Source organism: Amaranthus tricolor, chromosome 8, assembly GCF_026212465.1.
Source record: "Amaranthus tricolor cultivar Red isolate AtriRed21 chromosome 8, ASM2621246v1, whole genome shotgun sequence".
Lineage (NCBI taxonomy): Eukaryota > Viridiplantae > Streptophyta > Magnoliopsida > Caryophyllales > Amaranthaceae > Amaranthus > Amaranthus tricolor.
The window spans coordinates 15061508-15076647 of NC_080054.1; the positions used below are offsets into that span (position 1 = coordinate 15061508).

The window sequence follows — 15140 nt, forward strand, 5'->3', positions numbered from 1 at the left end:
TCATTTCACGCATCTACATGCGATCTATGTCATAAGACGTAGTTCTTGTCCCCAGTCCTCCGATCGATCGCATGTAGTTGAGGTTGGGTGTCACAGGCATCCGGAATAACATGCTCCAAACCGAATTGACGCATGACACGGTCCGGGAGATGTAGCTCGACAATGTCAAAGCAAATAAGTGGACAATGCGATCTCAAAATCTCGTGGCCCGATGTACATATGTGTGGCAGAGTGTCCATCTTAGCCGCTGTGTAAGGCTGCCATGTCATCTGTAATAGAAATCAATATGCTCAGTAATATATACAATTTATTTATAACTAATACAAATAGTAAATGTTAATAACCTGCTCGTCCCGTTGTCGATCAAGTGCGTCTCTGTAGTAGACGAGAGTATGTGGGGAGTGGGACCTCGAAAGATATACGCGAAGCCAACTGCAAACGAATGAACATTGTTTTAACATTTTCATGTATCATAAAATAGTGAAATCATGAATTTGAATAGTGAATTGAGTGTTGCTACCTTACTGTTAAAGTATCCATCCTGCGATAATGCTGTGAACCTAACACCGGTTCAAAATCCTCCGCGTCATCTTCCTGATCATGTTGCTCATCGGGTCGAATCGTCCGAATTTTGGGCCTCCCTATATGAATATGCTCCATGACCATATCTGTAACAACATCAAGCAGCCACCAATGTCCTTAGCACCCTTACGAGATGCTCGACATAAGTTACTATACAGATACGCAAGGGTAGCACTTCCCCAACTGTACTCATCTACTTGCTCCAAGTCTCCCAGTAGAGGGAGATAGATCAACTGCACGGAGTCACCGCTCTTGTTTGGAAACAAGATGCATCCAAACAGGTACAAGATGTTCGCTCGCGCATGTCTATCAACTGTAACATCATCCACGTAATCCTCTAGCGCTCTAAAATGCTCTCGGAGCCAAGTCAGCTTCAATGACGATCCAATGATGATCTTCGGCTGTGTGATGTCTTGAGGGTTTTCAGGCCAAACCCCTAGTAGCTCATGAACTAATGTTTGGCCAATTTTCTTCTCCATGACCTATCACTGCTTGTCTTTCAATGGGCAGACCCATTATAACTGCCACATCTTGCAACGTAATCATTGCCTCTCCAACTGTGAGGTGGAAGGTATGAGTCTCTGGCCTCCACCTCTCCACCAATGCAGTGATAAGAGCTCGATCGAGCTCTAAGCCCCCGCGTAACAACCTGTGAATGTATCTGAAACCAGCTAATTCGACTACCTCTAATACCCTGTCATCCACCTCCTAATGTAACGTACTCACCTGGTAGTGCTGACGAGTAACCAATTAGGCAGTGGAGCCTTCCCACGCAGCTACGCTCCTGTGTATCGCCTGAAGCGTAAGCACTGATGGATCAACTGGGCACGACATCGCCATCATCGCTGTTACATACTTAAGTGTTATAAAAATCACATAAATATTATCAGACTCAACATGATATTACAAAATATTAAAAAAAACATACTTTGTTGATCTTCGAGGGCATGTTTTCTTATTAAGATCACTAAATCCACAAAAGCTACACTAGATAATATCTTTTTCTTTTGAATGTTTTCCCATAATATTGCCCAAAAAAAAATAATTCCCACTTTAGGTATTATGAGAAAGTATTTCCCACAATACTGTCCACGTAGGATAGGTTTAAATTTTTTTTTTTAAATAACCGCCACATGAAATGGCGGTTTTGTGTAGGAATCTGAACTAAACCGCTAGATGAAATGGCGGTTTAGATGAATTTCATTTAAAAAAAAAATTAATATGAAGCAAACCGCCACTTTAAGTGGCGGTTTTATAGCTGTACAAAACCCCAGCTTCTGTTCTAATTTCTTCACTTCATTCCATTTGCTTGCCTTTGTAGTTGCTGCCAGTTCTTCTTTAAAAAAAAATTTTTCTTCAATCCTCTTTTACTTCATATTCACAATTTCTCTCATTCAACTAAATTAATCAACTACATTCTCATCTTCTCCTTCTTTACTTGTTCATTTTTATCATTATTTAAGGTATTAGTATAAACCCTAATTTATTTCAATTTTGAGGTGTTTCATAGCAAAATCTGTGATGTAATTGGTTGTGATCGCAACTCTTTTATGTTAAAAATGTTGATGAAATATCCGGTGACTGGGAAAAATGTGTTAGTCCCGATCAAGAATGATGAAAGCATAAGTGCTCTTGCTTATGCGGCATCACAAGCCCTTGGAACGGCAATGGAGGTTTATGTTGAATTGGTTGCAAATTTGGATAATGCGAGGGAAGTCATGACTAACATGGAACATCCAGAATCAGGTCCTAGTGTACGCCATGATACATTCAGAAAAATGTTAAGTAACCCAAATTATGTTAATGAGCACTTGGATGAGCTTACCTCTCTAACTCATTCACGTGGCATTGGTGGTGGTGTAATGAACACTTTCTCCACGAGTCACTTGGGTAGGCGTAATGCAAACGAGGTTGATTCTTTAGATCAGGAGGATGATCATATTGATTCTAATTCAGAGGAGGATGATGAAAGAAGAGAAGCTCTAGATGCAGCGATTAGAGATGGTGCTCCATCTCAAGACTGGCTTAAAATTGATGATGTTGATCAAAGATTGATTGATGCATGGATGACCTGGAATGATGACAACTCCATGAATGAAAATGGAGACTTTAGGATAGGGCAAGAGTTTAGCTCCTTAAACCACTTTAAGAAGAATGTTAAAGCATGAGCGATTTCTAACAATAGAAATTTCTGTGTAATCGAGTCGGAGCCTTCAAAGTACGTTATCCAATGCACTAATATGGAGAATATAGGTTGTGAATGGAGGATGCGAGCTGTTATGACCGCAACGAGATCATTTAAGATTGTGCGATATAAGGGTCATAATCAAGATTGCTCAGTACATTACAGTGACGACCATCCCCTCCTTACTTCTGAATTTGTTGCTGATCTTATCGTGGATATGATCAGAGTTGATCTAGCGTTTAAGGTGAAGTCAATCGTTAATTTTGTAAAAAATAAATACGAATTTGTTATAACATATAAGAGAGCTTGGTTGGCAAAAAATAAGGCTATAACAAAAGTATTTGGGGATTGGGATAAGTCCTTTGAGGAGCTTCCAAGGTACCTGCAGGCGTTAATGCAATCTAATCCAGAAACAGTGGTGCAATGGAAAGTCCAACCGATAATGGATCCTACCAGAGTGATGTTTAAGCGAATTTTTTGGCTTTCGGACCATCCATTAAGGGTTTTCCCCACTGTCGTCCCTTATTTCTGTAGATGGTACACATTTGTACGAAAAGTATAGAGGCACACTTATGATTGCTATGGCGATAGATGCAAATTCTCAGTTGTTCCCACTTGCCTTTGCTGTTGTGGAGGGAGAGAGCAACACATGGAGTTGGTTCTTGGATTGTATAAGGCATTATGTCACTAAGAGGGACGACTTATGTGTTATATCTGATCATCACAAGGGAATTTTACATGCAATGAATAGAGTTCGAAAAGGTTGGGAAGAGCCATTTACATTCCATCGGTTTTGTAAACGTCTTCTAGCTTCGAACGTGCATAAGAAGTTCAAGAACATAGCAGTCAAAAACTTATTTGCAAAAGCTTCTGAACAGACAAAGATTTGGAAATATAATTTCTACATGAATCGCCTTAAAGAGTTTAACGAGGACGCGTATAAAAACTTAGTGAATGGTTCTATTCATGAGCGCCAATGGACTTTGATTCATGACGGTGGGCATCAATATGGAGTAAGAACTACAAACATGTCTGAAAAGTTCAATGACGTAATAAAGGGGGCCAGGTCACTCCTAATCACTTCATTGGTTAGGATGACATTCTTCCGGGTTAACGAATACTTTGCCATAAGGAGGGATTTAGGGAGAAACAAATTAGACAATGGACATGTGTATGCCAAGAAACCAACTGATACGATTGATAAGAATGCTAAAAAAGCACGCTTTCATGATGTTAAGATATATGACACAGTGCGTGGGATATTTGAGGTCACCACTGGTTGTGGCAACAGGATAGCAGGAAAAGGTAGAAAATCCTACATGGTTGACCTCACAGCTACATCATGCTCCTGTCAGAAACCAACCATCTTCAAGTTACCGTGCTCACATGTTCTTGCAGTATGTCGAGCTCGTAATATATCGTATGATGCTTTTGTGGACCCTTCATTTCACACTACAAAATACGCATCGACATATAAGAAGACTTTCATGTCTATTCCAGACATGTTCACCCGCGATCCTTGGAGCGTCCCTACAGTTGTTCCAGATCCCTCAACGAAGCGTGGAAAGCATCATCCCCGATCAACTCATATACGGTACGAAATGAATGCATCGTTGATGCATCCTCGTAACACGTGTAGCTTTTGTGGATTTAGTGGTCATAATAAGAAAACATGCCCTTGAAGATCAACAAAGTATGTTTTTTTTAATATTTTGTAATATCATGTTGACTCTGATACTATTTATGTGATTTTTATAACACTTAAGTATGTAACAGCGATGTCGTGCCCAGTTGATCCATCAGTGCTTACGCTTCAGGCGATACACAGGAGCGTAGCTGCGTGGGAAGGCTCCACTGCCTAATTGGTTACTCGTCAGCACTACCAGGTGAGTACGTTACATTGGGAGGTGGATGACAGGGTATTAGAGGTAGTCGAATTAGCTGGTTTCAGATACATTCACAGGTTGTTGCGCGGGGGCTTAGAGCTCGATCGAGCTCTTATCACTGCATTGGTGGAGAGGTGGAGGCCAGAGACTCATACCTTCCACCTCACAGTTGGAGAGGCAATGATTACGTTGCAAGATGTGGCAGTTATAATGGGTCTGCCCATTGAAAGACAAGCAGTGATAGGTCATGGAGAGAGAAATTGGCCAACATTAGTTCATGATCTACTAGGGGTTTGGCCTGAAAACACTCAAGACCCCACACAGCCGAATATCATCATTGGATTGTCATTGAAGCTGACTTGGCTTCGAGTGCATTTTAGCGCGCTAGAGGATGATGTTACGGTTGATAGACATGCGCGAGCGTACATCTTGTACCTGTTTGGATGCATCTTGTTTCAAAACGAAAGCGGTGACTCCGTGCAGTTGATCTATCTCCCTCTACTGGAAGACTTGGAGCGGGTAGATGAGTACAGTTGGGGAAGTGCTACCCTAGCGTATCTGTATCGTAACTTATGTCGAGCATCTCGTAAGGGTGCTAAGGACATTGGTGGCTGCTTGATGTTGTTAGAGATATGGTCATGGGAGCATATTCATATAGGGAGACCCAAAATTCGGACGATTCGACCCGATGGGCAACATATGACGCGGAGGATTTTGAACCGGTGTTAGGTTCACAGCATTGTCAAGCTAAATCTCCCGGATCGTGTCATGCGTCAATTCGGTTTGGAGCAAGTTATTCCGGATGCCTGTGACACCCAACCTCAACTACATGTGATCGATCGGAGGACTGGGGACATGAACTACGTCGTACGACATAGATCGCATGTAGATGCGTGGAATAACCGAGCATCTACATTGGTTCGAGGAGGTAACTTCACAGGTCATAGCTCTGGTATGTACATGAGTTGGTACAAGCGTATCTCCATATTACGACTAACGAACACCACATTTGCGCAGCCAGGATCACATTACCATCCGACATCTACGTTACTGGTACGTCTTCTTTCAACACTCATAACATATAGTAATACTTTTATTTGACTCTTTCAACAATATAATGATAACATACAGGCTGAACGCATCCGATCGGTGCTCATACAATGCAATGACACGATTCAAGGGGCTGCTACATCGCCAGTTGATGTGGGGTATCGGCTATGTTCTCAGACCCTAGCATCCATTAACACGTCATTGACCGATGCATTGAGTCAGACGGGTTATGAGTATCTCATACCGACCCCACCCATCATTGGCGAGGTAGATGACACATTCCACACTCCATCTCCATGGAGTTCAGCCCACCGAGGTAGCTCTTCCGGAGAATCCAGTTCTCGGTCCACAAGAGGTCGCCAGCGTTCATCTACTCGAGGCCGGTCTTCCAGATTGCCATCGACCTCCGGTACTATGTCGCCATTCCATCCTCAGCTTCCATAACCACTCCTCCTCCACATCCATCGCCTCCGCAAAGGATCATCACATATCAGTGTGCTAGTCAACGGCGAGCTCATGCTCTTAATGTCATTGCGGAGGTTGACGAGTTCACACCATCATCATCCACCGGTGCGCAAAACAAAAGGGGCCGGGGATTGTAGTTTAACAAACTTTGTATATTCTTATTTGATTTGAACTTCTTGTATGACTTTCCATAATTGTAATATATCTTCGCATTATTTTTATAATTAATTTTTTCAAATCAAGCTGGTTCGTAATTGATTATTATGGAATAGATGGTATTGAACTAGTTTAATGCAGGTTGCGGTAACTATTTAGGGGAAATGAAAGAAAAAAAAAAGCTGCAGGCCACAAGCAAACTGCCACATGAAGTGGCGGTTTACCAGGGACAAAATCGCCAAATGAAATGGCGGTTTGCCTTGATCAAACCGCTACTTCATGTGGCGATTTATTAAATAAGGCAAACCGCCATCTCAACTGGCGGTTTTGTCTGAAAAAAAAAAACCAAATTTCCACATGGACGATGTTGTGGAAAATACTTTCTCACATAATGCAAAGTGGGAATTATTTTTTTTTTTTAGCAATATTATGGGAAAACTTTCTTTTCTTTTTAATATAAAAAACTCTTAAGACTTATAATATTATTGATTTTAATGAAAAAGGAAAGTATTAAATCTTTTGCAAAAGCATATGTTAGCAACCTATCTCAGTTTGCTTTTTTTTTTCACATTCTCGTTTGTCAACTTCTCTGTTACTATTATTACTCCATAAAAAGGGAACCAGCTATTTCTTCTTCCTTACTAGTCCATCATGTCCTTTGCATGTTGCTTCCATACCTCGTTAATCGTAAAACTTGGTCATAACTTTAGGCAAAAGAAAAATTGAAATTTCGTATTTATTGGTTTAATTCCAACCATTTTCCATTCATTTCCAAAGTGCCCGTATGCAGCGGAATCGTAATGCAATACTGCTATTTATTTTTCTTTCTGTTAACTTGAATTATGTCGTGTTTTAGTTTGGATGATAAGTTTAGTATTTTACACTTATTACTTCTTCTTTGGGGTTTATCGAGAGCTTTGTTTAGCATTTTATGGTTGAATGTGGTCGAGATTTGCTGAGTTGAGTTTTTTTTTTCTTTTGTACACCTTTTCATGCCTTAATGATATATTCGAGTTGATTCAAGCATGTTTCTAGCCATTCTGGTTCTCAAACATGTCCGCCGAGGTTCATAAATACATCATTGCATGTTTGGACACCATTGAATAGCTCATGAAGGCTTTCGTCAAAGTTAAGGAAAGTTCGAGGGTCAGACGATGAGATTTCAAGTCATTAAGAATTTCTGTATTGATCTGGCACATGCTTTGGGCAAGATTATTAGAGCTACAGTCGAAGCTAAGTTGAAGAAAGCTCATGTGCTTCTCTAACACAAGTTTTTGTCGGATCTGATGAAGTTTCGGGCGAAAATTACTAGCTTCGGGCGAGATTGTTGTAGTTTCGGTTGAAGCTAAGTTGAGCACAAGTTCTAGTTTGATAAAGCTTCGGGCGAATTGGGCATGGCTTCGGTCGAAGCACAATTGAGAGGATCTTCTGATACTTTCTAATTAAAGCTTCGTGCGAAGCTGTATGGAACTTCATGCGAAATTTCTCAATTTTGAGCAAATTGTATTTGGCTTCGACCAAAATAGACTGCGCCTGCTCTTCATATCCTTCGACTTTAAAAACCTATCATATATATACTGCTTTTTCTAGTTTTTTATGGAGTTATCTTAGAATTTGTTTAGAATTCTAATTACTCTTTTATGCTTTACTTATCCTTCTTTAATCATCCTTTAATCTTGTTTAGTTCTTAATTTAATCTAATATTTTTTTGTTAAACCCAAGAATTCCCAATTACATTTCTTTATTGCAAGTTTATTGGTTTGTTTTTCATCAATCTCCATTGGAATCACATTCATCAAGGTATTATTGTTCATCAATATCTTAGTTATGTTTATTGTTATTATATAGGTTTTGATTGTTTCTATGCAATTAGTGAGTAGTTCTCTTTCTAGGGCTTGGTATGAAAAATATGCATATGAATTAGTTTATCGAGGAATTTGTTGATTATAGTTGTCTGGAATTGATTGAATATGTTGTAATCCACATATGTTAAAGTATTTTAGCTTTTTATTGTTCCGAAATACGAAAGTTAAGGTAGAAAAGTGTATAGTGTTAAGTGCAAAGCAAGTTAAACTCTTTTATCGCCATTCAAAATCACGAAAGTTCAGAGTTGGTTGTTAATTGTTCTTATTAAAGGTTGAATTAATCAAAATCACAAACGATAAGATTAAAAGAGAATGTTATTTAATCCATGATAGTTGATTGTCCAATCCTATGCATGTTAGTGGGGATTGTCATTGCCCTACGCTTCTCTCTTGTTGAATCAAGTCATCTTCATTTAAGGGAAAAAATATGATCTCACAATTCCCAGTTAATTTCTGCTTACACTATTTTATACTATCACAATAACTGTTGATTTGTGCAGCAAATTACATACGTTTTCTGGTTCCTATACATAGGCAATTAAATGACATCCGAGTTTTTGCTTGTTATATTGACTTGGTAACTATATTCTAATCTCTCACATATTTTATTTGTACCATTTTCAGAGTGCAACATAAAATTTCTTATAGTGTTCTTTGATACAGTACACACATGGCTTTTTGAACAACATTTTGATTGATTTTGTTATATCCCAAATGAATACTATGTTTGCTTTAAACACTTATATACAAGGCACTTGAATAGACATCCAGTAGCAAATTCACATGCAAAACTGCGTTTATTATTCTTTTGTCAAGGTTTGCTTCAATCACTAGTGGAAAAAATCTCATTTGTTGCGTGTAATATGTTGCGGTTCTTATCAAAAACAATATAAAATGGAGTGAAAAAACTAGGGAATTAAAATTAGACTATGTGCTGCGGTTTTTAGAGAACTGCAACATATAGTCTAATTTATATTCAAAAAATTTAAAATATACTATATGTTACGGTTCATTGAAAACTACAGCATATAGTCTAATTTATATTTTTTAAAAATATAAATTAGACTATAGACTGCGGTTTTCATGAAACCACGACATATAGTCTATTTTATTTTTTTTTTCAAAAAATCGCACCCCTAAGAGTAGTATAGTATACTTGTTTTCAATTCTGCCTTATTGTTCATTCCCACCCACGAGACCTTCGTTCTCTAATTGAAACCCACTATTTCATTCTTTTCTTCTTCTTCTTCTTCTTCATTTGCAAGTTGCTGCTTCATTCTTCACCATTTTCGTTCTTCTCTGCTTCAGATTTTCGTTCTTCTTTACGACTTCATCCTTCAACATTTGAAACCTTATGTATGTTGGTATATATTTGAATGTGAATAATTTTATTTAATTAGCTTTTTTAGGGTAGATTGAAAGTGAATAATTTACTTATGTATGTAATTATATATTTGAATGTGAATAATTAACTTATGTATGTAGTTGTACATTTGAATGTGAATAATTTACTACTCATGTATGTAGTTGTTTTTAAGTTTTACATTTTTTTTTCAAGTTGATGTTATTATTAGTTTGTTAATTATTTTGATTTGTGTTTGGGTTTGGCATGGTGAGGAGGGAGTTTACAAAGAAAAAAGTGTTGTTGAGGATGTAGATCGTGTTGATGGATATGAGACAGATGAAGAGAATGTCGATGAGGATGTAGCACTACAAGAAAAGTTATTTTTAGCAACAGAAAAAGTCGTTGCTAAAAACCTGATTTCGTTGCGAAAAATGATTTTTGCAATGAATTCCATTGTTGCGGGTACAGCCGCAGCTAAAGCTTTTAGCAACGACTATGGTGGTTGCAAAAGGTATCTGTTTTTTGCAACGAGTTCTATTGTAGCAAAAGAAGTATCGTTGCAATTCCTTCCAACGTTTTTAGCAACAAAAAAGCTCGTTGCCAAATTTTCTGCATTTTTAGCTACAACTATTTTCGTTGTTAAATATATGTTTTTCACAACAATTCAAGTAATTGCAATACATGATAGTCAATCTTTTGCAACGACTTTACGGTAGGGAAAACAATTAAGTAAAATTTGTTATCAATGTTTTTAGCAACAACTATTACCGTTGCAAAAAATATACACATTTTTCGCAACGACTTTGTTATCTTCTAAAAAAAGCCGTACAATTGCAATTTCCTTTTATTTTTAAACCACCATTTATATGACAAAAGACCTATATTAATAAATAAAAATACCAATACGATATAATTTGTACTAATCCATATATACCATTAAATATACGCGTTCATACATGCTATACCAACAGCAAACATTATAAACCATTTCATCATATAATTAGACTAGAATTCATCTTATTCCAAAAGTCAAATATCATCAAAATCTTCATGAATTCTAATCTTTAAAGGATGTGCATCTCCTTCTGAATCTCCGCAAGTTTTGTCAGTAATGAAATTTTGACTGACCGTTGCTTCAAGAGCAGCATTCAATCCCATGGAGTTAGGGTCTGTTACAAAGCTGCATCAATCCAGACAAGTCATTCAACACATTTCAAGTATACTTCATTTGCAAATTTCAACATTTGTAGCTCTAAATTAGAAAAGGAGAGAAAAGCACACACCTTGCCTCAAAACTGCTCCTAGTAGAGCTCAGCGCCGAGCACATGGAGCAAATTATCCAGGGCGGCAATTACATGTCATTTACTTCAATGCTGTAGCAGGTATCACTCTTTGAATTCTCGACTGACTCCCCAACTTTTGTAAACAGTCCTTTTGACTGCAAGGCCTCAACTTTTCTGATTTCCTTGCACCTCACTTGCAAAACCAGATTTCTCATGGTTAAGTAATACACCAACCGGATAACTGAAATGATTTGGAGACACAGTTTGCAACAGACTAAGGGAATGTTTAGTAGCTGTTTTTGAAGGGTCGGAAATGAAATAATAGGAGAATCCATTCCCTAATTTGATTTTTTAATGTGTGGGTAATGTTTCGATTACTTTGCTTGCCATAAGTGATTCTGTAACAGATCAGCCCCGACCCGTTACCAAAACTGATCAGTGAACACAAGATGTGAGCAATTCGAGTCTGCTCTTGACTCTCAAGGACTGTGCCTTGTTCTTATTATCCAAAAAACTAACTAAACATTACAAGGCTGGCTCTATATGTAGCCTAAGCCCTAACAAACAACTAAAAATAACAATATTCTAACTAACATACAAAGACTAATTAATAGTGAAATATCGATAATGCCCTTGGACACTTTGACCCAATTCATCACATATTCTTTTACATTGTTACAACATTGACATGGGAGGTAATAAATAAACAAGTGAACTCATCCTCATCTCCTCTATCACCATTACCACACCCTTACCCCTCTTTATACCAAACAATTAATAACAATAATACTTAACAATGCCATTACCCCTCTATAAGGATTCTCTTTACATTTCATTTACACTTCTCATACCAAACAGCTCCTAAAAGGACTAATTATAACTTCACATTAATGACATTTGTTTCCATTTCCTTCACTTGTACGGATGCTACGAATTTAGCAAACATTTTTTGGAACATAAACTGACTACTCACTTGCTGTTACAAACCTTATTGTTAAAATGAAGAGAAGAAACTAGTTCCAGTATCGCATTTAGAAAAACTGTCAATTTCAGCAAAAATATTAAACTAATTTGAATGAAAAACAGTGTCACATATATATCCTGAATACTAGAAGAGAGGACATTCCCTGGTGCTACAACAAATTTTGCAACATTGATAAAAAAGATAAATCAGTGAAGTTACAAATAAAATGTAGTTCACCTGTGGGGAAGAAATTGCAGCATTAAGGAAAGGTATGGGAGCACACAGCACAGGTACATCCATACTGCTCAATGTAGTCAACAATGATCTGTAAAAGCAAGCTAACTAAAGTGACAAACTGGAAGAAACGTCAACTTCTATCAAAACAGTTGCAACTTCATGTACTTGTAATTTAGCAGAAAATCGTATAGGCCATGAACACTATAATTACCATTGAAGGCTAACAAAGACTTTGGACTGTTGTCCACATCAGGCGTCGAACTAAAACGTTTAGCCTGCATTGGTTGATTGCAACAACAGAGTGGAAAGTAAAAATCAGCAATATTTTAGAAAGAGCAGCAATACGATAAATTAAAAACTGGAAACATCTTCCCATCAACTTTTTCGAAGACTAAAACGTTATCTTCGAAGACCTTAACGATGACGACAGGCCCGTGAAAGGCCCTAAACAAATAAAATCTCATTTGAGTTAAACACAGAACCTAAACATAAACCCTAACAGTTTTTCCAATCAAATTGCTCTCAAAATGCTCTAAATTGCATAAATTTCACAAAATCAATCACATAAATTTCACAAAGATTACCAGTTGTGGGTTTAATCTATAACCCAAAAATTGAAAGGATAAAAACAACCTAGAAATTCAAAGAACAAGAAAAAGAACAAGAAAAAGGTTAATCTATGTCATGAAATACAACCCAACATTTCAAAATCATGAAATACGCATACATAAATCTGATAATTAGAACAAAGCCGAAGAAAAACACGAATTCTTGTTCCTTCACTGCCAAGAGGGTTAAAATTCGCACAACCCAACATTTCAAACTGACGAAATACACATACATTAATCTGATAATTACAACAAAGCTTAAGAAATTCAAAGAACAACCCATAAATTGAAAGCAACAAGAAATAAGAACAAAAATTACAAAGAAACAAAAAGGCAAAAAAAACAAACAACCTGTCGTGGGTTATTTGAAAGGCGTATGTGCAGAAGGCGGTAGCACCGGTGTTCTGAAGGCGGCTGGAACTCCGGCGTGCAGGCGGCAGAAGCTCCGGTGTATAGGCGGCAATCGCTAAGCTCCGGTGTGCGGGAATAGGGTTTGTGAGGGAATCGGGTTTGTGAGGGAATGGGGTTTTCTAAAAATGCGAGGGAGGGAAATGGGGATTGTGAGGGATTGGGGTTCTGATTTTAGAGGAAGATGAAAAAAAAAATTATTAGTATAAGGTTTTTGCAACGACTTTATTGTATCTGTATATTTAAATATTTTTTGCAACAATATATACAGTTACAAATTATTTATTTAATTTTAACAACTAAATTGTTTGTTGCAAAAAATTGGATTATACCGGAAAATTATTTTAAAGGGTGGGGAAGTTTATTTTTTTTATGGCAACGATTATTTAGCAACAACAACGGATTTTGCAACAACTTGTATTTTTCGCAACGAAAAAAATATAGTCGTTGCTAAAACTTGTTGCTAAAAACAAGTTTTCTTGTAGTGTAGATAGTGTTGATGATATGATGGATGGGGTCAAGGATGAATTCGAAAAACGTCCTCGCGTTTTTAACTTGTTGACAGCGGCTTCTCAAAAGCCTTTGTACCCTAGATGTACAAAGTTTACCAAACTAATAAATGTATAGACAATTTTCAAATTTAAGTCAAAGTTCAATTGGAGTGATACTAGTTTTACAATGTTATTAGAAGCGTTAGGTGAGATGCTTCCTGATGGAAATAAAATTTCAAAGTCGACATATCATGCCAAAAAGCTCATGTGTCTTGTCGTCTTAGAGTACCAGAAGATTCATGCGTGTCCGAATGATTGTGTATTGTATCGGAATGAAAATGAAGACTTAGAAGAGTGTTCGAGGTGTTGATTATCGCGTTACAAGCGTAAAGGAGCTCGGGATGCTAAAGGGCCCCCGGCTAAGGTATCATGGTATCTTCTAATAATACCTAGATTCCAACGCTTGTATCTATAAAGAAAGATGCGTTAAATTTGAGGTGGCATGCAGATAGGTTGAAGAAAGGTCACTTGTTCGCACGTCCAGCTGATTCTCCGGAGTGGAAGACTATTGATAAGTTGCATCAGACATTTGAAGATGAAGATCGTAATTTAAGGCTCGAACTGTGTACGGATAAAGAACCCATTCGGCAATCTTAGTTCTTAACATAGTACTTGGCCGGTACTATTAGTAATCTATAATTTTCCTCCTTGGTTGTGTATGAAGCGTAAGTACATTATGCTTTCGCTTCTAAAATTAGGTCCTAAACAACTTGGGAATGACATAGGTGTATATCTTGTACATTTTGTTGAGGATTTGTGAAAGATGTGGGATGAGGGGTTTTCGTATTTGATGCACATGCAAATGAGAAGTTCACATCACGTGCAATGCTTTTATGCATCGTTAATAAATTTCCAGCATATGGTACCTTATCCGGGGATAAGAACAAAGGAAAGAAAGCATGCCCACTATATATCGATGATATGGCATCCACGCGGATTCCTAAGTGCAAACATGTATTCATGCACCATCGAAAGTTCCTTCCACGAGATCACTAATATCGTAAGAAGAAAAAGATGTTCAACAGGGAGGTTGAGGACCGTGTAGCTTGTCAACCATTGACCAGTTATGAGGTTTACGAACAGGTTAAGAGAGTTGAAACTGTATTCGGTAAAACAGGGCAAGTGAAAGGGGGTGAAGACCGACTATTGAAAAAAGAATCAATCTTTTGGAAAGCTTCCACATTGGAGAGATCTACAAGTTAGGCATTGTCTTGACTATGAACCTCCTCCTTTTGAAGTAGAATGAGGTAGTTTTGAGCTAGCATGCATGTTTAAAGAGGTGGGTTGATCAGATGGTTTAGGGGAAAATGAGGATGATGGCAGTGCTGTTATCAGTGGTGAAGGATGAATTACTTTGAGTAGTTTGGGTTTACTGGGTTTTAGAGTCTTTTTGGTAGATTTATTGTTGGGTATTATCGTTGATGGAGCTTTAGGGGTTTTCATGGTGATGGTGAAGGAGGGAGATGAAGAAGGCTTGATAATGGAGAGAGATAATGAGTGACGGTTGAGGGAGTTGTAATGAAGGAGTGATTGTGAGTTATGGGGTGTGACTGAT

The 15140-nt window shown here is 37.7% G+C and overlaps 2 protein-coding genes across 2 annotated transcripts; both read left to right on the forward strand.

Annotated features, from left to right (window-relative positions):
- Nucleotides 1-3339: 3339 nt before the first annotated feature.
- On the forward strand, nucleotides 3340-7990 carry LOC130820518 (uncharacterized). The gene is made up of 2 exons (XM_057685924.1): nucleotides 3340-5706; nucleotides 5785-7990. The coding sequence occupies exon 1, from the start codon at nucleotides 3340-3342 to the stop codon at nucleotides 4447-4449; it is 1110 nt and encodes a 369-aa protein (XP_057541907.1). The 3' UTR covers nucleotides 4450-5706; nucleotides 5785-7990.
- LOC130821577 (protein MAIN-LIKE 2-like) lies at nucleotides 4834-5465 on the forward strand. Its single transcript, XM_057687366.1, has 2 exons — nucleotides 4834-5180; nucleotides 5282-5465. The coding sequence occupies exons 1-2, from the start codon at nucleotides 4834-4836 to the stop codon at nucleotides 5463-5465; spliced, it is 531 nt and encodes a 176-aa protein (XP_057543349.1).
- Nucleotides 7991-15140: the final 7150 nt, after the last annotated feature.